This window comes from Solanum dulcamara, chromosome 4, assembly GCF_947179165.1.
Source record: "Solanum dulcamara chromosome 4, daSolDulc1.2, whole genome shotgun sequence".
Lineage (NCBI taxonomy): Eukaryota > Viridiplantae > Streptophyta > Magnoliopsida > Solanales > Solanaceae > Solanum > Solanum dulcamara.
Window position 1 is genome coordinate 18,915,575 of NC_077240.1, and position 25,921 is coordinate 18,941,495.

Consider the following 25,921-nt stretch of genomic DNA (forward strand, 5'->3'; position numbering starts at 1 on the left):
TACATAAAAAATATACAATAACTATACAATATAGCCAAAGTATACCTCTGGCTATAATTTGCCCCAAAATAAATAGCCTTTAATCTCTCCATACTTTCAGTCATACATTCAACACACACACAAAAAAAAAAATGGCAAGTTATGGTAGTGCAAAGGCCATCAGCCACTTCTTCAAATTCTCCATCACAAACTCAGCCTGATGAATCAAAACAAAACCCGAATTTCGAAAAAAATCAACCATTTTCCTTCCAAATTATATGTCCATTTAGCATCCCTGTCACCCCTGAATCAGCAGCAACGCGAATAATTAAAAACTTAGGTAAAATCGGGCCATATTATGCTGAATTCGTGTGGATAGTCCTTTTCATCGCGCTTATTCCTGAACGTAAGGTTTCATTAGTCTTTTTAGTTGCCATTAAGGAGGTGGCAATTTTGTACTTGTTATTGCTTCGTGCAGTGGCCAATTCTGTCCTGTTTCGTTGGCTTTTCGTGTTCGATACAAGGCTTATTGTTCTGCCACTACTGGCAATTGGGACATGTCTTGCTCTTATATTCACTTATGCTGGACTTCATCTGTTAATCACTTTGGCTGCCACTTTGCCAATTGTTTTGGCTCATGCAGTTCTGTGGATAGCAGATGATTGTTCTTTGAATGAGAAAATCAATCAAGAATCTGTACCCCTTGTTCACACTGTGTAAAATTAGGCTAATTTTGTTGCAATAAGGTCAAGGATGGTGAGTTTGTGAATCTTTTTCCTGTGTTATACAGGGGAGAATTTGCTGTCACCTGATTATTATTATTTTTTATTTTGTGTGGTCATTTTAGAAGTTGTATTTCTGTTTAGTTTAGTTTATGTGCCAAAAGTTGTATGTTTTGTTAAAGAATGTACTAATAAAAATTACAGTTTAAAGGGTCAGTCAAGTGGGGAATGTTCAAAAGAAAATATTAGGCCTTTTTGTTTGTATAATTAAGTGCCAAAACTTGTTATGTTGTATAGTACTCTAAATTATTTGCATTAGTCTTTTCTTGACTTTGGACTTGGTCAGTCCTCTTCTTGTTCTTTGTTCTCATTTATACCTCAATTATAATAACAAGAATTAGAAAATGTATTTAATATATATATTCGTAGAGTTAAGAATTTTTATGTTGTTGGTGTAATTTTTACAAGTTTTAGCAGATTAATACTCTATATGTTAAGTTAACATATCAAATTTCATATAGGGTTACATATAATTATAGATCAACTTAATGTGATGGTTACAAAATTGTGCGTACAACTTAAATTCATAGAAAAAATGACTCTTATTTTATACTATTAATAAAGTTAAGACTTGAAACTTAGTGATCTTTATTATCATATTATAAGGACATCATATTTATTATCAAAGTATCAATTTGAGTGCCATGCATTTGTTCCTCTAGCCTTTTTTCATGTATTTCGGAATATGTCGCTTGGTTTTAGTCTCTCACTTAATTTTGAGCTAGTCTTTTTATTGTTTTTCACTCTTTAAAGGAACATTAATAAAATTTAAAAATAGATTACAGTTATGCACATTTTCTTTTGGGTAAATAAAGACATTTTAATATTTTATTACCAAAAGTACAACTATGTATTATACAAACATGTCCAGGGACAATTTAGGAAGGCTTGAGACAGATATAAAAAATATATAATGTGAAGTGACACTCCTTAAACCAAAATTTGCACTTCGCTCAATTGATTTGGCTCTGGAATTCCACACCCCTTAAAGGATATGTTTTTTTTTCTCTGACCTTTCTCACCCATCAAATTAAGGACAATTTATTAAATTCAATGAATAAAAGTTGTTTAGTGATCATTTGATGCTTTGTATAAAAATGGCAGTTCGGTGCACTAAAGCTCCCATTATGCGCAGGATCCGGGAAGGGCCCGACCACAAGGGTCTATTATACGCAGCCTTACCTTGTATTTCTGTCAGAGGCTGTTTTCAAGACTTGAACCCGTAACCTCCTGGTCACATGGTAGCAACTTAACTAGGTACATAATACTATATATAAATGGTGTTTTATTCATTTTTTTAAAAAAATGATATTACGTTGTTTTATTTATTGTTTCTCATTCTAAAAGGTAATCTTGTTGACGAAAAATTTTATGTACGCCACTGAACATGTCCAAGCCCTGCTGCCACAACCAACAATCAAACAACTACATGTGTGTTTCTTTCCTGCCACACATGGTACACAGAACTTGCTAGTGTCATCCTGGACATTTCTACTTTTCCAGTCCTTTCTTTAGCACATTTGATAGCCCACTCCATCTCATGTTGCCAATTTAGAGCCCTTCTCTGAATCCTTCGCCATTGGAGAGCAGCTTATGCCATACAATCAAGTAGAATTGGCACTCAAATAACAAATGATCAATGTCTTCATTCACCATTGTACACAGGAGCATCAATAATCAGTGACCATGCCCCACTGTGAGGAGGCTAAAGTTCGACGCGCAACTTTTTGGTTGTTAAGTTATAACAGGACTGAGCAACATTCAACAGCTCCAGACCTTCTGGTTCACACTAAAGTGGTTTAAGTAGCCCTCGATGATGCAAGATAGACAAATACTACAAAACGCGTTTTGAATGTATAGTTAAAAAGGAAACAAAACGCATTTTGAACGCGTAGTCAAAAAGGAAGGTGCAATACGCGGATTTTACGCGTTTCTAGTTTCCTATAAATAGAGGGCATCTTGTCCTCATTTATATCATCCCACAAAAAATACAATCCAAAAGAGTAAGAACACAATGAGAGTTATACACCAAGATAAATATTGTAGTCTTGAGTGTCCTCTTTAGTGAGTTGTTCTTTTTACGAGAGAGAAGTGTTAATTGTTGTTTTCTCCTTGTATTTTAGAGCAGTGTACGCCCATATTATCATAGTAAAATCCTTCTGCCCCGTGATTTTTTCCTTCTATCTGTTTGAGGGGTTTCCACGTAAAATTCTCGTGTCCAATTTATTTTCATTATTTATTATCATATCAAACGTTAGTTGTGGTGCTTCCTCCCCAAAACAGAGGAGTTTGTTTATTCTCTTCATCTGAGCTTTCAAAGATACTATTTCAGATTTTCATAAATTTCACATAAGATAAAAGCTCTTTTCATCATTAGAAACAATTAGATTTTCGACCTCTTACATTGCATTACCATAACAAAAAAAAAATAGAAAATAAAGAGATTGCTGAGTCTTCTTGATGCTATAATATACAAAATGCATATCCACTTAAGAGCTCTTTTTTTAATTTCCTTTTCGATGTCCGATATCCTCATTGAAGCTTGATTATTTTAGAATCGCGCTGCGTAGGCCCATTCCGGAAGCGGAGCTCCCTGGTTATTGCATACAAGTCTCCTCCAGTCAACCTTAGACATGTTACTTCTTAATTGGTGGAGGAGCCTACAACTGTTCAGTGCACCAATGGGGACAAAAGTCATGATACATGATTATTTTGATTTTTCAAAATCTTGCTTAAAATTAAAAGGTAGAAAATTCATATTATTGACTTTGAAAGTGACTCATTTCTACTTCATGTAATCAATCATTAAATACCCTTTAGTGTCTCCATACTAACTCACACATTCATCTCACAAAAAATGGCAAGTTGTGGTGCAGCAGTGCAAAGGACATCAGCTACTTCTGCAAATCCTCCATCCCAAATTCAGCCTGTTGAATCAAAACAAATCTCAAATCTTGAAAAAAAAACAATCATTTTTCTTCCAAATTACATGTTCATTTAGCATCCCTTCCATCCTTGAATCAGCAACATCGCGAATCATAGAAGACTTGGGCAAATTTGGGCTATACTATGCTGAATTTGCGTCAATAGTCCTTTTCATCGCGCTTATTCCTGAACGTAAAGCTTCATTAGTCTGTTTAGTTGCCATGAAGGAAGTGGCAATTTTGTACTTGCTATTTCTTCGTTCAGTGGCCAATTCTGTTCTGTTTCATTGGCTTATCGCGTTCGATACAAGGCCTATTGTTCTGCCACTGCTAGCCATTGGGACATGTCTTGCTCTTATAGTCACTGGAGCTGGAATCCATCTTTTAATTACTTTGGCTTTAACTTTTCCAGTTGTTTTGGCTCATGCAGTTCTGTGTATAGCAGAGGATTGTTCTTTGAATGAGGAAATTAATCAAGAATCTGTACCCCTTGTTCATACTGTGTAAAATTAGGCTAATTTTGTATGGTGATTTGTTACAATTAAGTCAAGGATGTTGACTTTGTCAACTTAAAATATTAGGCCTTTGTGATAATTACGTGCCAAAAGTTGTACACTAGCTAATTAAAATGTATGGATACTAAAATATTTTACATGTTATGTTAGTGGATGTTAGTTGCCTGTTGGTGGATGTTAGTTGTCCACTAGTATTATTGTTTACTTGTTTTTTAGCTCTCTTTTCACCTATAAATTGCCTTGGCAATTTAGAAGATAGATATAGAAGAAAATTTCTACTACTCTCTCTATATTCTCCTACTCTTCTTTTTTTATAAAATTGTCAAGTTAGTTACTTTATAACACGTTATTAGCACGAATCTCCAGTTATTTTTAGAAGGTAACCAAAAGGGTAAGAATTTTCAGAATTTTATTTTCTTAAAATGTCTAATATCTCAAAACTTGAATTTGTGGCTCTGAATATTTCTGGAAAAGGCTATTCATCATGGGCATTAGATGCCGAAATACATCTAGAATCGACAGACATCATCAAAGATGACAATACGGCATCTAATCAATACCGTGTCAAAGCCACGAGGGGCTAAAGTTACAATATCTCACATTAAAACCCCCCTTTAAATTGTGAAAAAAATTAAAAGAAAGATATGACGACCTGAAGTTGGTCATACTTCTACAAGCACGTCATGATTGGCTAAATCTGAGATTAATGGATTTCAAAAACATAACTGAATATAATTCTGCCTTATTTTGAATTATAGCTCAGTTAAATTTATGCAGAGAAAAAATCACTGAGCAAGATAATTTGGAAAAAACATACTCTACATTTTCACCCGCAAATATGCTCCTGCAGCAGCAATATCGTAAAAAAAGGTTTAAAAAATATTCTGAATTACTCTCTCACCTTCTGATTGCTGAACGCCACAACGAGCTGTTAATGAAAAATCAAGATAGTCGGTCCATTGGTTCTTTGTCACTCCCTAAAGTGAATCAGACAAATTATAACCAATGTGAAAGAGGCCACGGCCCCAGTCGTGGTCATGGTCATAGTCGAAGAAGAAATTATAATCATGATACTCGACTGACACCGAGAAATGATCAACAATATAAAAGGAAGAGTAAAAGGCCAGAAGCTTTACCGAAGAAAAATTCAGAAAATGTATGTCATAGATGTGGAGGTATGGGGCACTGATCGCGGACTTGTCGGTCATCAAAATGTTTGGTTCAGCTATATCAGGCGTCCTTGAAAAGAGCAAAAAATAACTCAGAGACAAATTTTATCTCTGAGGATAATATTGAGCCTATGCATCTGGATGTAGCTGATTTCTTTAATTACCTAGAAGAAAACATGAATATTGATAAGACTAATAATATTTAAATTATTTTTTTATTTATCTGTACTAAATATTATGTTTGTATTTTTTAATCCAAGTAAAATTTGTGTAATGAACCATGTATTAATTATAATATTTACTTTATTTTCTTTTGAAGAAAAATATGGATATGCCTCAAATTTTATTTGGATCAATGATCAATCACGAGGATATTTGTGTAATTGATAGTGGAACGACACATGCTATTTTTAAAGACGAAAAATATTTTTCCTACTTGCCTAGAAGAAAAACAAATGTTACTATAATTTCTGGTAATTCGAAAATGATTGAAGGCTCCAGAAGAGCTACTATAATTCTGCCTAAGGAGACAAAAATTGTTATAGAAGATGCACTATTCTCTTCTAAATCTCCAAAAAACTTGTTAAGTTTTAAAGATATCCGCAGAAATGGATATCATATTGAGACACTAAATAAAATGAATATTGAATACCTTGGTATAACCAAGAGTGTCTCAGGCCAGAAATATATTTTGAAAAAATTACCAACTTTGTCGTCTGCGCTGTTCCCACTTGCCTATTCATTCATAACTGCCTATATTATGTAAAAATTAGTGCAATTGAATTAGACTCACTTGCTAAATGTGAGGTTTTTGGACCTGTAGTCCAAACACCTGAAGGTGTAAAACCAGTTGGCTATAAATGAGTTTTTATTTAAAAGCGAAATGAGAGAAATGAAATTGTAAGATACAAGGCACGCCTTGTTGCACAAGGATTTTCTCAAAGACTCGGGGTCAACTATGAAGAAACATATTCACATGTTATGGATGGAATAACATTGCAATATCTTATCGGTTTAGTTGTACATAAAAATTTTGAAATACATCTAATAGACGTAGTTACAGCTTACCTTTATGGTTCACTTGATAATGAAATTTACATGAAAATCTCAGAAGGATTAAAATTGCCTAAAGCATGTAATAAGTCTCGGGAGATGTACTCAATGCAACTGCAAAGATCATTATATGGTTTGAAACAATCAGGCATATGTGGTATAATCACCTTAGTAAGTACTTAATAAATGAAGGCTATATAAATGGTGTCATTTGTCCATGTGTTTTTATTAAGAAAATGGAATCAGAGTTTATTATACTCGCCGTTTATGTTGATGACATAAATCTTATTGGAATCCTGAAGAGGTCCAAAAGGCAATTGAATATCTAAAGAAAGAATTTGAGATGAAAGATCTTGAAAAGACAAAACTTTGTCTGGGCCTGCACATTGAACATTTAGTAGACGGAATCTTTATCCATCAGTCTGCCTATACTGAGAAAATCTTAAAATGATTTTACATGGACAAAGCACATCCATTAAGTACTCTAATGGTTGTTCGATCACTTGAAGTGAAAAAAGATCCATTTCGACCTCCAGAAGAGGATGAGTAACTTCTTGGTCCGGAAGTACCATATCTCAGTGCAATTGGTGCACTTATGTATCTTGCTAATTGTTATAACCCGTACTTTGCACCTAAGGACATGTTGGGAATACTTGTAACAAGTCTAGGGTAAGACTATGCTTGGTCTTGTTATATACAAGTTTCCATTGATTAAGTTGGGAGGTGGAATTTTTGGAAAAGTTAAAGGGCAAAATTGGAATTACTCATGTGGAAATATCATAAAAGGTTAGGGGTAAAATTGGAATTTCACATGTGGAAATACCATAAAAGGTTAGGGGTAAACTTGGAATTTTACCTATGGAAATACTATAAAAGGTTAAGGGCAAAGGTGGAATTTCAACTTGGAATTATTAGGAAAGGTGAGGGGCAAAATGGTAATTTCACAAGGAAGCATTTTAGTCATAAAATCCTAGAGATTTCTAGACATTTTGAGAGAAGTAGAAGATGAAAAATTTAAGGAAAAACTAGAGAGAAAAATCGGCCATGGAGGGAGTGAATTAACTCTCCAAATTTCATCCCCAAAAATTATAATTTTCTAGTATTCCTACTAAGTCAAGGGTGCTCTACAACATGGTGTAATTGTTTTGGAAGTTTGGGGACTTGTTTCCTTGATTTGGAAGTGAAGAAGTTAGAAGAAAAAGGTAAGAATTCATTCATTTTATTAAGTTATGAAGGTTTGTGTATGTTGTAGTATGTTGAGATGTATGGAATTTATGAAAATATGGAAGTTTTCATGGTAATATGATGCCATGTATACATGTTCTTATATGAGTAAGAATTATGTAAATTTTGTGTAGTATTTTTGTGTAGTATTTTTGTGTAGTATTTGGATGGTGGTTATGTTAATTATTTGGTGTTGGAAAATGAAAGTTGGATGAGATTAATTAAAGTTGGAAATAAGAGTTAAGTGATGAGATGGAAAAAAAATTAAGGTTGCATAGCTTGTTAGTTGTGGTTGTAATTTTTGGAATATAAGGAACCTTAAATGGTGTATTTGGTATTAATTTAGTTTGTAGGAATTATATAATTTGAGTGTTATATTATAAGAAGATGGAAGTAAATTATTAAAAGTATGGATTGTTGTTGTTGGTTGTGAAGTTGAAGAAAGAAAATGATTTTTTAATATTTTTGTGGGATTTATGGAATTTTTAAGTGAAGTATGGAATTGAAAAAAAATTGGATAGCTTACTTGAAATATTTTTATTTATGTTGGAATGAGTTGAAATTTATTTTGGATATGAGATATTCATATTTATTTGGAAATGCAAAGTTTGGTTGAAAGTTGTTGCACTAATTGGAAAAATTACACCAATTTATATTATGGTGTATTTAAATTGATTATTGATGAAATTGGTGTTGTTGTTGGCTTGGTTGTTGATATTGTGGCCGAGTTGTAATCTCGGGGTTGCTATATATATAGGGGAGATGCTGCCGAAATTTTTGTAGACAAGTATTGGAAAAATTGAATTCTTAAAGTCTTATGAATAGTAATTGGGAAATGTGACCAATTGTAGATTTTGGAGGAAACGGGAATTGAATTTGGACAATCGTAAAACGTCAAAAAGGTATGTAAAGCTTTACATTTTCTTCTCTTGGCATGTCCTAGATGTAATAGGATTGAATACGAACCTTGGGGATCACTCTACTCTTCGGAATCGACGTTCGAAAATTTGCCTTTTCTATTCAATAGAATTGAATTAGGAAATTATGAATAATTTTGGAAAAATTGTCTAAACTTCTAGATTTTTCACAAATGAATTCCGAATACCTTGAAACTCTTATAAATAATATTATGAAGTCTAACGCACGTGATTTGTATATGCCACCTCATTTGTTCGAGGTGGGCCCCACTATTCCGAATTTTTCTTCGTTATTCCATTTGAATTACGGTAGGTAGAATTCGAAAGAAACTTTTTGCTATACTTCCTAATATTATATGAATAATTATTCCGTTAAATTTCCATAATATATTTGGAAGTATTTGTACTATTATTATTATTATTCAAATTTCCTTTTACGTTTTGTTATCAAAATTATGCCATCGAGTCTGTATAAATATTTTATGATTTAAATTGCATTAGTTTCTCACTACTCCACTCGTGGATGCCTCAATGCTTCTTTCACTGAGCCTGGGCCAGGATATGTTTTCGTGCGTAATTCTCTGCATTATTCGCCGTGTCCCGACGTGAGGGGGCAGGTATGACATGTATCATGGGGTGGTAAATATTATGCCACGGAGTTATGCTGTGCCATGTACATATATGTTTGTGATATGATATGATATGATATGATTTGATATGGCCATCTGATATGATATGATTTGTTACGGAGATATTCCCTACTCTGGTGTTATGCTGTGCCGTGGTGCCGATGATGGGAGGGCAACCACACTTTGTTCACCGAGTCCCTAATGGGGCCGGATATGACATATGTCTGTACATATATGATTTGAGATTTTGATAAGCATTTTGAAATTCTAAACATTGATTTCATGTTTTGCACATACGATTCAGATTATGATTTTATATATTACAGTGCATGCTTTACATATTCAGTACATTTTCCGTACTGACCCCCTTTCTTCGGGGGCTGCGTTACATGCCCGCAGGTACCGACGTTCGTTGTGCTGAGCCGCCTATTTAGGACATCTGCTGTGTTATTGACAGTGCTCCTTTGTTCGGAGCTTGTATTTTGGTACTGACTCTATCTCTGTATATTTGTATATATTGGTCAGGGGTACGACGGGGCCCTGTCCCGTCTTATGACTATGCTATCATCTGTAGAGGTCTGTAGACAGAGTTATGTTGTGGGTTTTGGATATATGGTTTGGATTTTTGTGTGTTTTGTGACAGCCTTTCAACTCTCGTGCGTATATTTACTTCTATAATATATTTAGCAATTCCTACTAATCAATACATTTGTTTATTCAAAAAAAAAAAATAGACTAATTTGGAATAAGGGTACGTTTGGGTGCCCAACTCGGGCACCAGTCACGGCCTACGGGGTTGGGTCGTGACACTAATGCAACTAGACCTGATATAACATTTTCTGTTAATTTGCTAGCAAGGTATAGTTCATTCCCAATGCGAAAGCATTGGAACGGTATCAAACATATTTTGCAATACCTAAAGGGTACTATTGATATGAATTTGTTTTATACTAACAAAGATTGTGCAGACCTTATTGGTTATGCAGATTCAGGTTATTTATCAGACCCACATAAAGCTTGATCTCAAACAGACTATTTATTTACACGAAAAAACTGCTATATCATGACGATCTACAAAGCAGTCCATTGTTGCTATTTCTTCAAATCATGCTGAAATAATAGCAATTCATGAAGCAAGTAGAGAATGTGTGTGGTTGAGATCGATGATACAATTCATCAAAGAAAGATGCGGCCTGAAAAATGATGTCAAAGTACTCACAATTATTTTCGAAGACAATGTCGCATGCATAGCTCAATTGAAAGATGACTTCATAAAAGGAGACAGAACGAAACATATTTCACCAAAATTATTCTTCACACATGATCTCCAGAAGAATGGTGATATTGATGTAGAACAAGTTCGTTCAAGTGATAATATTGCAGATTTATTCACAAAGGCATTACCAACATCAACTTTTGAGAAGCTAAGATATAAGGTTGAAATGTGTCGTCTCCAAAATATCAAATAAAGTTTTCATCAGGGGGAGTAAAATACGCACTGCACTCTTTTTTCCTTAACCAATGTTTTGTCCCACTAGATTTTTCTAGTAAGGTTTTTAATGAGGCAGTACTCAAGGCGTGTTACTAGATGTGTGTATTTTTTTTCTTCACTGGGCTTTTTCCCATTGAGTTTTTTCTAGTAACAAGTCACAACATTTATGTATATTTATTCTTTCACTAGAATTTTTCTTTACACGTAGACATCCAATAAGGAGTGATATGTTAGTGGATGTTAGTTGATGTTAGTTGTCCACTAGTATTTTTGTTCACTTGTTTTCTAGCTCTCTTTTCACTTATAAATTGTCAATGCTTGGCAATTTTGAAGATAGATATAGAAGAAAATTTCTACTACTCTCTCTATATTCTCTTACTCTTCTTCTTTTATAAAATTGTCAAATTAATTAATTTATAAAATTACACTATTTATACATATAACTTTAAAGGTGTGTTTGGTATGGAGGAAATTATTTTTCAAAAAATGTTTTATAGTTTTTTCATGTGCTGTTGATCAAGATTTTTGAGAAACATTTTTTTGAGAAAATAAATTTCTTAAAAATAAGGAAAATGACTTCTTAGTGAAAGTAGAAAATGTTTTATAAATGACATTTCATATTAATTGTGTCCTTCTCATCCTTCAACACACCTCATCTTCACCCCAACCCCGTAACACTCATCCCCACCACTCCACAACTAGGAGCAGATCTAGGAGAGGGCGAGGGTGCGAACTCCATAGGTAAAGTATTACATTTTTTATATAAGATATTTTTATTTTTATTATTAGTGTATATATAAAAAATTTGAATCTCCAAAATATAAAATTAGACGTTGATTTAGTGATTAAGGAATTTTCAAATCCACTTAATATTTTTGACAGTACATACTGAATATAAGAAAACAAATTAAGAAATTCACTTATTTTTTGAAGAAAACATTTTTATTACCCTTAATCTATTTCAGAAAACATTTTTATTACCCTTAATCTATTTCATAATTGGTCCTTGGACTGGAATGCAAACAAATGAAGGTTTAAAGGACTCATAATGAGATAAAAAAAAGCAAGAGGGATCACTCTGTCACTACAACAGTCTACAATTCTTCAGGTCTACATCTTATCTTTTACACAACCAAAGTTTAACAGAAAATCAAGAAGCCCTGAAGCTCAAAAACCCTACAAGCCCCTCCCAAAACATGCTTCTACAACCCACAACCACCGTTAAACTCCCACATCAAAAAACTGAGAACCATGTCTCTTTTTCATCGTCCCTCTCTTATTCACTCTCTTTTCCATCTGGGTTTTGCAATTTGGGTGGTTTTACTAAACCCCTCATTTGTTCAAAGAATCATTTAGTTATTAGCTGTTCCTCAACATCGCAGGTGCATAGCTATGGAACTGTTGACTATGAGAGGCGGCCAATAGTGAAATGGAATGCTATTTACAAAAGAATATCTATGAATGATGGTCCAGAAAGAGGCTCTGTTAGTGTGTTGAATCAGTGGGAGAATGAGGGGAAAAAGGTTACAAAATGGGAGCTTTCTAGGGTCATTAAGGAGCTAAGGAAGTTTAGGCGTTATAAACTGGCTCTTGAGGTACCAAATCAATTAAAGTTTAAATCTTTTTGTGGGTTTTTATTGGATTATTGCTTTGTATCCTCTTGCTACCTGTTATTGAATTTCTAGGTTGAACCAGCTAACTTTTAGGCCTTTTGGTTTCTAAGTTCATTGGTGATTAATTGTGTTCTCTGTGTTACTTTACTTGGATTTAAAATAGTTGAAATTATGTGTTTGTTAAGGTAAGTTGGAATTAAACATCATAAACTTGCTGTCATACCAGAAGTGTATTTCCTCCCTGCTTTTTCGAATTAAATCAAAGTTCTTGTCAATGTCATGAAGAAACTTCTATTAACAAAACTTTGGAAATAAGTGGACTATCATCCTCCTATTATGTAATGAGCATGAGTGGCCCGAAGTTGCACACTTTGAATAATATTTTTCGTGAGAGCTTGTATGAGCTGCCTGTTGCAACATGTGCTAAAGTAGGAAGATGCGATCCAGATAGAGTAATGCAAATCTTAGACTGTATCTATGGATACCAATTCTGTGAAGGTTTGCTTAGACAGAAGTCTTTTTTCTTCTTGTGTTTGGGGTGGTGGGAGTATCTTGTGATTATTTTTATCATGATATTCTGTTTCAGTCTATTTTCAAGACATTGTTTGAATTTGCCTTTTCGGGATTTACTTTAACCAAAGATATTGCCTTGTTTACCTTAGTGATGTCCTATCTTTGCTTTATCTTCACCTTATCAATAACTGATGGCCCATCTTACTAGTAGCTCTATCTAGTGGTACCAGCCAGGGAACTCCCTCTTTGCAAGCTACTTCATTGAACCTTTTACTGATAAATGCACAAATTTCACTAATTATTGTACAGTGTGCACTATGTTTTTGTCTATTTGATGACCAAGTGAAACTAATTATATAAAAGAATTCAAAATCTGGACATTTTTGTCACTCTGTCTGAAGTCTGAACCAAGTGCGAAAGTTGTAAATTTTGTATGAGCATCAATAGACTTCTTGTGGTCAAGACTTGTCAGCTAGGCTGAATACAAATGTAAATTGGTATACTAGAGAAATATGCAAATTTTATGTCAGTCCTATGATAAAAACTTGATTAATCTGTCTTGATTCCATTACTCATTTAACTCATTGAGTTTACCTGTATGTCTCCATGTAATGCAATTCCAATTAGGGCTTAACTTAATCTTGTATCCTGCAGGTGTATGAGTGGATGAACAATAGACCAGAGAGGTTTAGACTAACCACCAGTGATACTGCTATTCAGTTAGACCTGATAGCAAAAGTACATGGAATATCAAGTGCTGAAGAATACTTCGTCAAGTTGCCAGACACCTTAAAAGATAAGCGGATATATGGTTCTCTTTTAAATGCCTTTGTGCGGGCCAGAAAGAAGGAACAAGCCGAATCTTTACTTGATAAAATGAGAAACAGAGGCTACACTGATCATGCTCTTCCATTCAATGTGATGATGACACTCTATATGAACCTTAAAGACTACGACAAGGTTGAGTCAGTGGTTTCAGAAATGAAGGAGAAACAAATTCCATTAGATATATATTCCTACAATATCTGGTTATCATCTTGTGGATCTCAAGGATCCATAGAAAAAATGGAAAAAGTACTTGAACAAATGAATCTGGACACTGATATCAATCCAAATTGGACTACATTTAGCACTATGTCTACTATGTACATTAAGTTGGGACAGTTGAAAAAAGCTGAAGACTCTTTGAAAAGTGTTGAGAGCAGAATCACAGGTCGTGATCGAATTCCATATCATTATCTCATCAGCCTCTATGGTAGTCTTGGTAAAAAGGAAGAGGTTCTCCGGATCTGGAAAACCTACCAATCGCAGTTTCCAAATATTCCAAACCTGGGTTATCATTCTGTCATATCTTCTCTGGTCAGGTTGGATGATATTGATGGTGCAGAAAAGATATATGATGAGTGGCTACCTGTTAAGGTGCACTACGATCCTAGAATAGGAAATCTTTTGCTGGGTTTTTATGTGAGGAAGGGTTTTGTGGACAAGGCTAGTGCTTTCTTCGACCAAATGATTGAAGCAGGAGGAAAGCCAAACTCAATGACATGTGAGATCCTTGCCGAAGGCCATATCAGGGAACGGAGAATATCTGAGGCTTTGTCATGCTTGAAGGATGCTGTTTCAACTGAGGGATCAAAGAGCTGGAGACCGAAACCTGCAAATGTATCTTCCATTCTCAGGCTTTGTCAGCAGGAAGAGGATACACAAAATAAAGAAGCCCTATTGGTGGTGTTGAAGCAAGTTGGGTGTCTTGATGATGAAAAGTACATGTCATATATTCCATTATCAAATGGTACATTTACCAGTAGTGAGCCAGAAATAGAGAAGGAAACATCTGAAAATGATGAAGGATCTGACATACTGCTCAACCAATTGCAAGAAGACTTGTGAGACTTTTTCACTCATTTCGAAATGCAACTATTTTTCCTGGTACACACCATTGGCGATAATGCCTCATGAAATTGGATTTTTGGTACATGGATGCTCGAGTAAAGCAAGAGTCTGTGTAGAGCTGAGAAGCAAGACATTCATGATAAACACATATCTACTGATTTTGGTTTCTTTTCTTAGGTTTATGAATATCCATGCCGCTATATATGTAGTTTATTGAACATCAAGTAGAAGTGTATTATTTTAGCTTCACCAATCAATACACATGTTTTCCCAGGGGTGTCAGTCACAGAAGTGTGTTGCAGGTTTATTTGTAAATATGATGAATTTTGCATTAATCAATCTATTTGAGGTTAAGATTTCATTTTCCTTGTACTATTGAAATTCTCCCAAGGATAGTTTTCCCAAATGTTCCTATTTGACTTTACACCACTGTACATTGGTTGCTTGACAACTCAACTATAGCATTCTTCTGATAACTTTCGACATATTTTGAGGTTTCTGCTTTGCAATGTGTTGGAACAGTTGATGAAACAGGGCAAAAACATTGTTCTTGTTATAACTGATCCCAGCTGACTTGGTGAGGTGTGGTTGATTGGTTTTCTGTAAGTTCTCCTCGCTTGAATTCAAATAAGGATCACTTCTTAGAAACCTTATTAGGTGAGAAGCGCAAGCGCCTGTTCATGCTGATGGCCAGTAATTATTAGTAGTACTTACTGTTAATAAGAGTATACGAAGCAGGCAGGTGGTCGTCAACATGCCCCTTCCTAGGCAGGGGCAACTTGGTCATTTTATATTTTTTTTGTTTTAATTTATTTGTCTTATTTTTCCTTTTCAGTCTATTATATATTTTAAAATTACATAAAAAATACTATAAATCACAAAAAATTAGCAACTTAAGATATTGGAAAGATATATAAAAAAATCTCTACTGAGTTTTGAAATTCTATTTGGTGTCAAATAAATTAGGACACGAGAAATAACACATGATTTGAATTGACTATAATTATGATTTAAGAAACTCGATTGACTCTCGAAATTCTATCAATATCACATAAATTGAGATAGAGGGAATGACATATCTTATTTGAAAATGACGTAAAAAGTATTATAATTCACAATAATTGACAATTTAAAATATTTGATTGACTCTCAAAATTCTATCGGTACCATATATATTGAAGCAAAAAGAGTAACACATATTATCTGAAAATTATATAAAAAAATATTATAAATTACAATAATTTTAATAACTTAAAATGTTTACAAATCATTAAAAAAAATTTAATCAACTCTTCAAATTTCAGAATAAAATAAGTCATAATTTTTAATTAAGAAAACGAGAGGAGTATTTTATCAATTGAAAACTTGAATAGGTATGCGAGGGCAATTTGTGTTGGCATCATGAGCAGGAATAAGAAGAGCGAATCGGAAGAGGTGGAAGAGCTGCTGCGTGCGGCAGAGGATGACGTGTTCCTCAAGCTCAGTCTGAATTCCCATATGGCTCGTGGTTCTTCCACCCAATTCATCGACCCAGATCTGGATCAACGTTTCCAAGTTCTCAGATCCAAGCAAACTCCCCCCAAAAAAACTATTTCCAAACAGGGTTTAGACAATCAGCCACCTTCAGATGACTTGCTTACCAGATTTGCAGCTCTCAAAAGCTCACTTCCCGCTTATTCTTCGTCTTCATCATCTGCTAAGCAACAGGCAGAGGCAGAGGCAGTGGTGGAGGATGATGATGATGAAGTAGAAAAGGTGATTAAGTGGGCCATTGATGCTGCTAGGCTTGACCCTTCACCTGATGGAGATGACGACGACGATGATGATGATGATAGCACCATTGATGAGGATGACGGTGAAAATAGTGATGATGATAGAAAAGCTACGCGGAAATGATTTATGAGTGAATGTATGTGTATTTGTTCACCTCTTATATTTGATGTAAAGTTGTTAAATGAATGCATTAAAATTTCTGTCTTTCCTTATAAAATTAGGCGTCTATAAGGTAGCTAATTCCAGTGCTTTGATGCATATTATTTTGAGTATAGAGGAATTAGCTTATGTTGCTGTCATCTCCTAAATACTTCTAGTAGACTTTGTACAGGATTCTCTTTCCTTTTTCTTAGACAGTGAGTGAGTTCTTCTAATGGATACTTTACAACGACATAAATCCCACAAATGGAGTTTAGAAGGGAAAGTGTACACGACCTCATCCCTATCTTGAAAGTTAGAGAGACTGTTTTAGATACAATTCAAAATACTAAAATAAGGGAAGATGTCATGGCAAAAATTAAGGGAAAGTATGACAAAGTCCGCTGAAAAGTAATGAACAATACTACAAAAATTAATGAACAAGAGCGTACAAGAGTAAATACTGCTACTGCCCACTGGTATGAAAGGAGAAGCTAGACAACGTACACCTATCTACTAACCTTTTATCCTAATTCGTGCCTCCCATAAGGTCATGTCTTTAATAAGTTAAAACTTCGTCATATTTTATCTAATCACTTCTCTTCAATACTTTTTTATCTACTTCTACTCCTCCCAAAATCCATTAAAGCTAACATCTCACACTTCTGCATTGAGGCATTTGTGTGTCTTCTCTTTATATGTCCGAACTACCTTTGCCTTAGTTTCCTCATCTTGTCCTCTACTGAGGTCACTCTCAGCTTATCCCGAATATCTTCGTTTCTATTCTTATCTTTTCTAGTATGCACATACATCCATCTCATTATCCTTATTTCTGCAACTTTCAACTTCTAAACATATGAGTTCTTGATTAGCCAACACTCAGTCGCATACAACATAGTTGATCTACCAACCACTCTGTAATACTTACGTTTATATCTTGGTGGCATCTTTTAATGGATAATTGTTTATGCTATTTCATTTCTTGTAGAGATTAAACTATATAAATTAGGAAAAAGTACATTTATTGGACACAAAAAGCAAATTAATTACTCACTCATCCTTAATTAACTCACTTTATGTCCAGTGGGCCTAAAATAATTATCTTCCGTGCCCCCTTCCTAGCCTATGCCCAATTCACCTTAATAATATCATGGCAATATATAAACATACTAATATGGTATCATTGAGAATTTGAACAATGTACTGATTGTTCCTTTGTTACTTGATGATACTATTAGAGTATCATATATTTTTTTGGTATCATGTATTAGTTTCATGTTTTTGATATGCTTTTTGTGAGGTTTTTGATTTACTAAAACGTTTGCTTTGCTATATTGTTTGTATGAAACAACAACAATAACAATCCAGTGAAATCCCGCATCGTGAGGTCTGGGGATTGTTTGTATGAAAGTATTATAATTATATCCCTGACAGTGAGTAATTTCATTAAAGTTTTGATAATTTCTTAATGATACTATGACAGTATATGAACATACTGTTATGATATCATTGACGATTTGAACACTGTACTATTTGTTCCTTTGTTACTTGATGATACTATTAGATTTGGGGAAGAAGGAGAATTGGGGAAGGGTGTAGAGTTTTCCTTTTTTTAAATTGGGGAAGGTAGTAGAGTCTTCCTTTTTTGAATTGTTGAAGGAAGGAAAGTGCGTACCTATAATTATAGTTGGGGAAATATCAGTTAGAGGTATTGATATTAATAGTAAAATGGTATTTGTCTAAAATTATTTTGTTGTTATGAAGCATGTGCTTAGTTTTCCGTATAAATTATCATATGAAAGATTCTTATAATGGGCTAAAATGTTTGATCTATAGTTTCAGGAACACATCTTAGACAAACTCCAAGGATCAAATTGCAAGAAGGAACTAGCTAGGTTAATGATAGCACACAGTAGAAGGATCAAACATTATGAGATGCCAGATCACTAGCAGCAATATTTAGTTGTTAATTATCCCCACACTTGAGGACTGAAGACTAGATGTAACAGTAACTCCTGCAACTATCACTGTGTGAAGGACATAAATAAGTTGTATATTTAGAGGAATCCCACCACAAGGAGGAACAAATTAAGTTGGGGGTATCATGCCTAGTCCAAGTTAAGCATTAAAGGCGTAACTTTAGGACTCAATACTTTGGTCGGATCATATAGTAAAACATATGAAAACCGTCGGTGATGCCATCTAATATTTTTGGGCCCTCAATAATTGTTGTTTCATGTTAATATATGTCAAAATCACATTTTAATTAATTAAAGATTAAATATATTGAATCGTATATCACAAGAAAAGAAATTAGAATTTAATAATAACTTAGAGACCAAAAATGCTGCTATTATTTCAAAAAAAAAAATGATTACACAAATCTCATAATGTTAAGAGCTAGTAACATCATATTCCTATTCTTTTTCAAATTACAAAATTTCCTTAAATTTGGTGGAATTCAAATACATCCCTAAACGTTCTGGTACATTGCGTAAAGTGATGTATGCGATCGATACATCGCGTAAAGTGATGTATCCGATCGATACATCATGTAAAGTGCATATCTAAGAATAAGAGAGTAGGAATTTTGTAATTTTTTCAAATAATAGAAAATTTTTAAAAAATATAATAAAATAAGTTATGTAAAGGGAAGCCCGATGCACTTACGCTCCCGCTATGTGTAGGATCCGGAGAAATAATAAAATAAATTATGTATTTAGATAATTTTTTCTTAATAACATCTTGAGTCTAAATGTAATTTCGAGAAAGAAAATGATACAGGACGCTGGGCTAGGCCCATAGTTTTGCAGAATGAAATGGACGTAACTACTTTGTTTTCATAATTGTTTTTTCATTTATTTGCAAATTTGTCCTTCAAATTGATTTGTTTTTTTAATTTTTATCCTAAGCAATCGAACTTAAGTCTAATGATGCATAAACTTTTTTAGAGCACCAGTATAACTTGTGAATATTATGATGCAAAAATATAAATTTATGTCATCCAAAAAAAATTACTCCATATCATGTAAAATTTAAAGAGAGAAAGAGGCTAAGATAAATTTCTTGTCTATCTTTTATTGATACTATGTACATTAGTTTATATAGAGTTATACAATAGAGACAAGAAGGCATGAGTTACAAATTTGTACAAAAATTATACTCTACTTGCCCATAACTGTATGGGCATAAATATATTAAATGTACCATGTTAATTTTGTTTGTGGTGTATTATATAATTATATATATATATATATATATATATATATATATATATATATATATATAATTATATGTGGAGATGAATTCTCCACGTGTATGTGCCTAGGGAATTTGTGCTGAAGAGTTAAAACTCTTCAGCTTCTTCTGTTATCCTCATTTCTTTTTCTTCTTCTTCTTTTGCTTTGTTCTTCAGCTTCCATCGCCTTCTTCCTTCTTCTTCTCTTCTTCTGCTTTGGCTTTGATGCAGTATTCCTCTTCTCCAACATCCCCCCTCAAGTTGGAGGGGAGTGTGAGCACCTACAACTTGCGCAGGATCGCCTGATGAGAAACCCAGAAAGTGGCTTAGTGAAGAGATCGACAAGTTGGTCTTTGGAAGGAATAAAAGAGAGTGAAATCAGACCAGATTGAAACTGTTGGAGCACAAAGTGACAATCTAGCTCAACATATTTGGTGCGCTCATGGAAGACCGGATTCCGAGCTATGTGGATGGCTGCTTGACTGTCTGAGCGTAGCGGAATCGGAAGAGAAATCGGAGCAGAAAGATCTTCAAGAAGGCGAACTAACCAAGTAAGTTCAGCAGTAACACGACGCATGGACCGGTATTCTGCTTCTGCGGAGGACAAGGAGATCGAGATTTGTTTCTTCGATTTCCGAGAGATTGGAGCCCCTCCGAGGGTAATAAAAAAACCACTGACCGATTTGCGTGAATCTTTACAGGATGCCCAGTCTGCATCGCAAAAAGGCAGCAAGGAAACTGATGGATCGGAGGAAAGTAGGATGCCTTGAGCTGGATCTGTGCTCAGGTAGCGCAAAACGCGTAAGGCAGCCGAGAAATGAGACAAACAGGGTCGCTGCATGTATTGACTCAGAGCAAGAACAGCAAAGCATAGATCTGGGCGAGTGTTGGTCAAATAATTCAACTTGCCAACCAAGTGACGGTAAAGAGTGGGATTGTCCAAGCGAGGACTGTCGTCTGCTCAAAGTTTGAAGGAGGGATCCAGCGGAGAATTGACTGAAGGCAGATGAGAGACATCGAATTCCTGAAGAAGGTCCATGGTAAACTGCCGTTGATTTACAATAAAACCTTAATCTTCTCTCAAAATTTCCATGCCAAGAAAATGATGAATTTGTCCTAGGTTTTTGACTCTGAATTCTGTGTTGAGAAAGCATTTGATATTGTCGAGTTCATACAAATCATTTCCAGTGAGGAGAATATCGTCGACATATACTGCTAAGATAGAAGTAAGTTTCCCATTGTGTTTGAAAAAGAGGGAGTAATCGTTTAAAGAGGAGGAATAGCCTTTGAAATCTAAGGCTCCTGCAAGGCGAGCATACCACTGCCGGGAGGCCTGCTTTAAACCATATAGGGATTTCTTCAGAAGACAGACATGGTTAGGAGTAGGAGGTGTGAGTCCTGCTGGAAACTTCATAAAAACCTCTTCTTGGAGGTCACCATGCAAGAATGCATTGTTGACGTCCAATTGTGAAACAGACCACTTCTTTTTAGCTGCAATGGTAAGTAGGCACCGGATAGTGGTCATCTTCACAACAGGTGAAAAAGTCTCTCCATAATCTATACCTTCTCTTTGTATATCCCCCCTTACTACTAGTCTGGCCTTTAGTCGTTCAATCCTTCCATTTGAGAGATGCTTTATCTTGTATACCCATTTGCAAGGTAAAGCTCTCTTTCCTTTAGGCAGCAAGACAACATCCCAGGTGTGATTGGTTGCCAAGGCCTGAAGTTCGGAGTTCATGGCCTCTCTCCATGCTGAATGTTGGGAAGCCTGGTTATAGCAGCTAGACTCAGTGATAGTAGAGAGGGAGTGGATTAGTTTCTGATTGTGGAGTGATAGAGAGGAGAAAACATATCCTTTTGGTTTGTGAGGGTGATCAAGACAAGTTGTCCATGGATCAGTGAATATTACACTATTGCAAATATAATCTTTTAGGTAGCCAGGTTCATGAGACATCCTGCTAGATCTTCTTGGTAGATCTGTGATAGGAGCAGGGGCAAGAGTATCTGGGATAGGTGGAGATGTTTGTTGAGGAAGTGTGGATTCGGATTGGGGGCTGTAGGTAGAAGTATTAGGTGGAGGTACTGATAGTGTAGCTGGGTAAAAAGGATCATGAACAAGTGGGGCTGATTGATTGTGGAAAGTAGGATCATGATCTGAGGAAGAAGGGTAGTTCAAAAAAGTAGGTGTGTGGGAGCTATTAGATGAGTTGAAAGGAAAATGTGATTCATGAAATCTAACATCTCTGGATACAAACATTTTCCTTGTATCAAGAGATAATAGTTTATACCCCTTCTGTTGTAAAGGGTATCCTAGTAGAACACAAGCAGTAGCCCTTTCATCAAACTTGTTTCTCCCTTGTCCCAGGGTAGAGGCATAACACAAACATCCAAAGTTTCTCAAATGGGCATAGGTAGGTTCTTGTCTAAGTAGTACTGCATAAGGTGTTTGTCCCTTTAGAACACTAGATGGTAGTCTATTAATGATATGAGTAGCAGTTAGAACAGATTCTCCCCAGTAAATCATTGGCAATTTTGACTGAAACATCAACCCTCTTGCAATTTCTAAGAGGTGTCTATGTTTTCTCTCAACAGTTCCATTTTGTTGAGGTGTAGCAACACAGGACAACTGATGTAAGATTCCTTGAGAAGCAAGAAATGCTGATTCCTGTGTTCCTTTCCCCAATTCTAAAGCATTGTCAGATCTGATCATTTTAACCCTGACATTGAATTGTCTCTCTACCATGGATAGGAAGCTTTTTAGTACAGGAAAGGCATTACTTTTAGTGCTTAGTAAGAATGTCCATGTCCCTCTACTGTAGTCATCTACTATGGTGAGAAAAAACCTGAAACCATTGTACGTACTACACTTGTAGGGTCCCCAAATGTCTATATGAATGAGATCAAAAATATGTGTGGATTTTATGTTGCTAGTAGGAAAGGGTTGTCTAGTTTGCCTAGCTCTAGGACATATGTCACAAACAAAATCAGAAGTAGATTCACATGGAAGAAAACTTAAATATTTCATTGCTGAAAATGGAAGATGTCCCAACCTTACATGCCAAAGTTTCACACTATGGGTAGCATTAACATGTACTGAATTAAAAACTGAAAATGATTATGGGATGGGATCTGGAGATACATCATTGAAACTATTTTTAGATTTATCAGTGTTGGAATCCAATAAATAGAGTCCTTCTCTAACTTCACCAAAAACTTGAGGACTCCTCACTGAAAGGCCCTGCAAGAAACATCTAGTAGCAGTGAATAGGACATCACACTGAAACTGAACACAGAACTTATGAATTGAAAGTAAATTATACTTAAAGTCTGGCCTGCTCTGAGGCTGCCTATATGGGTCACACTTACCTTGAAAGAGTTAGGTAAATTAATGTTCAAAGGCATAGGCAGGGGTTTTATAAATAAGAAGGAATTAGGATCAAAACACATATGTTCTGAGGCTCCTGAATCAATTATCCAAGTGTTTTGCTTAAGATTAGTGGGCACAGAATTTGAGTATTTAAAGATGGTACCAGCTACTGCATTTGCATTGATTCCTGTTTGTGTCAATTTGCTTTGTTTATACATTTGCATCATCTCTGCAATCTGCTGCTTGCTGAACTGTTCCTCAAAATTTCTATCACTGATTTCAGGATCTGTCCTCCTAAAGTCTTCATCTGCTTGCTCAGTCAAAGTTGCATTTGCTTTAATCTGAGGCTGATAGTTTCTTGAGTTGGTGAACTCAAAATCTGCAGGAAACCCATGCAGTCTGTAGCAATTTTCATGTACATGCCCTGTTTTTCCACAATAAGTGCATGACAGGTTTGGATCATATTTCTTCTTACCCTTAAACCTGTTCTGTGACTTATCATGTCTCTAGTTCTGACCTGGATTGGTGTACCTCTGGTATGTGTTTGTTCCTCTCATTGCTTGGTGTTTGAATCTCTGTGTACTTCTTCCCTGTCCAGTGGCCATGAATGCTGCAAACTCAGCAATTAGTTTGTTGTCCTGTTGTTTTGCTTGACTTGCTGCCAGGAATGATCCAGAATCAGAGATGTAGTTTGTGTTTGCATATACTTCCCTTTGATTCTCATCCTGTAAAAGCAATAAATATGCAACATCCATTCCAGGTAAGGGATTCATCATGAGTATATTTCCTCTTGCCTGGGCATATACATCATTTAGTCCCATTAGGAATTGAATTAACCTTTGATCTTCTAGTGATTTTGTTAATTTTGCTTTTCCATCACAAGTGCATTTACATGAGCAACAAACAATTACATTTATCCCATCCAATTCATCCCATAGTCTCTTAAGTTTGGTGAAGTAACCTGCAATGTCACTATTCCCTTGTATTAGGCTTGTTAATTCCTTTTGCAGGTGGTAGATTTTGGCACCACTTGACTTGCCAAACCTCTGCTCCAGACTGTCCCAAAGTTCCTTAGCAGTTTTGGAACTCATCACACTATCTGCAATATCCTTAGAGAGTGTATTTGATATCCAACATATGATCATGTCGTTAACACAACTCCATTGTTCAAAATCTGCAGATTCCAGTTCTGGAGCCCTGTATGTTCCATTGATGAAGCCAAGCTTCTTTTTAGCTGATAAGGATAAGAGGATGGATCTCCTCCAACCTGGATATCCTCTTCCGTCGAAACATTGTTGATCAGAGTCATACCAGGTGAGTCTGAATTGTTTAAGTGGTAAGGATGACTGTTTTCATACGTGGTTCCTTTCTCTCCACTTCCTGACTTAACTTGAGTTGCTTCAGGCATTTTGCTTCAATAGGGATTTGAAGATGATGATACAAACACAGATTTTTGAAGCTGATGATGATGATACAAATACAGATTGAATTGAGCTTAGGAATGCTCTGATACCATGTAAAATTTAAAGAGAGAAAGAGGCTAAGATAAATTTCCTGTCTATCTTTTATTGATACTATGTACATTAGTTTATATAGAGTTATACAATAGAGACAAGAAGGCATGGGTTACAAATTTGTACAAAAATTATACTCTACTTGCTCATAACTGTATGGGCATAAATATATTAAATGTACCATGTTAATTTTGTTTGTGGTGTATTATATATATATATATAATTGTATGTGGAGAAGAATTCTCCACGTGTATGTGCCCAGGGAATTTGTGCTGAAGAGTTAAAACTCTTCAGCTTCTTCTGTTATCCTCATTTCTTTTTCTTTTTCTTCTTTTGCTTTGTTCTTCAGCTTCCATCGCCTTCTTCCTTCTTCTTCTCTTCTTCTGCTTTGGCTTTGATGCAGTATTCCTCTTCTCCAACATATCAAAAGGGGCAAAGATTAAATACCAACACAAAAGAGAGACAAAAGTGTAATTGACCATTATATTTTTGAAAGAATATTTTTAAAGACAAACTAAAATATTTTTTTGGGATTTGGAACATACGGTTTGGTCATTTATTATCCCTTTTGAAAATGGAACTTCAGTTTAAATCTTTAAAATTCAAAATACATACACTCACAGGTGGAGCCGCAGTCCCTTTCCTTCTAAAAACATTTGAAACTAAATTGAGAAACTTTTATATTTGAAAACTTTTTATTTTTAATAGGCCGTATTAGTTATCACTAGCTACTACTGGTTATTTAATAATACTTGTGGTATTTTATAAACATTTAATTTATTTGTTATTAATTTTACATTTTGGGTCCAATCAAATACGATAATATGTTTCCTTTTATACTAAAACATTATCTTTGTGACATGACTATATTATTAGATTAAATAGTCACAGTACAGACAAAAATTTGGTGGCGAGGGATGTGGGAAAGCCATGAGAGTAGGGTAGGGTAGCCATGGGGGTGGGGATCGATCACAATATCACATGGGGAAGACAGGACACATTGTTTCAAAAGGTATCAATTACAAAGAAGCTAAATGTATGTATATATATTTCTATACATTTTTAATTGAGTTTTTATATAGAATAGTTCAAACTATGGAGAACAACTCTCTTACCAGACATGCTTTGCTCTTGTTTCACTCCAAGGCAAAAAAAAAAAAAACCCTCCCCCCCCCCCCCCCACCCTTT

The 25,921-nt window shown here is 35.0% G+C and overlaps 4 protein-coding genes, 1 long non-coding RNA gene and 1 pseudogene across 5 annotated transcripts; 5 read left to right on the forward strand and 1 right to left on the reverse strand.

The window, feature by feature from the left end:
* The first annotated feature begins 96 nt into the window (after positions 1–96).
* LOC129884807 (uncharacterized) lies at positions 97–968 on the forward strand. Its single transcript, XM_055959087.1, has one exon. The coding sequence runs from the start codon at positions 142–144 to the stop codon at positions 697–699; it is 558 nt and encodes a 185-aa protein (XP_055815062.1). The 5' UTR covers positions 97–141; the 3' UTR covers positions 700–968.
* A 1,211-nt stretch (positions 969–2,179) lies between these two features.
* On the forward strand, positions 2,180–4,481 carry LOC129884808 (uncharacterized; annotated as a pseudogene).
* Positions 4,482–7,064: 2,583 nt separating this feature from the next.
* Positions 7,065–9,843, forward strand: LOC129884809 (uncharacterized). Its single transcript, XR_008765985.1, has 3 exons — positions 7,065–7,624; positions 8,498–8,548; positions 9,592–9,843. It is a non-coding gene; the product is annotated as an uncharacterized LOC129884809 (long non-coding RNA).
* Positions 9,844–11,764: 1,921 nt separating this feature from the next.
* LOC129886778 (pentatricopeptide repeat-containing protein At1g02150) lies at positions 11,765–15,064 on the forward strand. Its single transcript, XM_055961619.1, has 2 exons — positions 11,765–12,279; positions 13,465–15,064. Exons 1-2 carry the CDS (start codon positions 11,881–11,883, stop codon positions 14,698–14,700), a joined length of 1,635 nt encoding a protein of 544 aa, XP_055817594.1. The 5' UTR covers positions 11,765–11,880; the 3' UTR covers positions 14,701–15,064.
* Positions 15,065–16,045: 981 nt separating this feature from the next.
* LOC129884810 (uncharacterized) lies at positions 16,046–18,693 on the forward strand. Its single transcript, XM_055959088.1, has 2 exons — positions 16,046–16,612; positions 18,451–18,693. The coding sequence occupies exon 1, from the start codon at positions 16,105–16,107 to the stop codon at positions 16,597–16,599; it is 495 nt and encodes a 164-aa protein (XP_055815063.1). The 5' UTR covers positions 16,046–16,104; the 3' UTR covers positions 16,600–16,612; positions 18,451–18,693.
* A 4,274-nt stretch (positions 18,694–22,967) lies between these two features.
* Positions 22,968–24,364, reverse strand: LOC129884069 (uncharacterized). Its single transcript, XM_055958441.1, has 3 exons — positions 23,737–24,364; positions 23,219–23,643; positions 22,968–23,090 (listed from the first exon to the last, which is right to left on the reverse strand). Exons 1-3 carry the CDS (start codon positions 24,362–24,364, stop codon positions 22,968–22,970), a joined length of 1,176 nt encoding a protein of 391 aa, XP_055814416.1.
* Positions 24,365–25,921: the final 1,557 nt, after the last annotated feature.

Coding starts and splice junctions, on each gene's coding strand:
- LOC129886778 (XM_055961619.1), top strand. CDS start 11,881: ATGCTTCTACAACCCACAACCACCGTTAAACTCCCACATCAAAAAACT. Junction 12,280..13,464: donor GTTATAAACTGGCTCTTGAG/GTACCAAATCAA, acceptor TGTATCCTGCAG/GTGTATGAGTGGATGAACAA.
- LOC129884807 (XM_055959087.1), top strand. CDS start 142: ATGGTAGTGCAAAGGCCATCAGCCACTTCTTCAAATTCTCCATCACAA.
- LOC129884069 (XM_055958441.1), bottom strand. CDS start 24,364: ATGATCATATGTTGGATATCAAATACACTCTCTAAGGATATTGCAGAT. Junction 23,644..23,736: donor CCAGAGGTACACCAATCCAG/GTCAGAACTAGA, acceptor GTGGAAAAACAG/GGCATGTACATGAAAATTGC. Junction 23,091..23,218: donor ATTTACCTAACTCTTTCAAG/GTAAGTGTGACC, acceptor TGTTTCTTGCAG/GGCCTTTCAGTGAGGAGTCC.
- LOC129884810 (XM_055959088.1), top strand. CDS start 16,105: ATGAGCAGGAATAAGAAGAGCGAATCGGAAGAGGTGGAAGAGCTGCTG.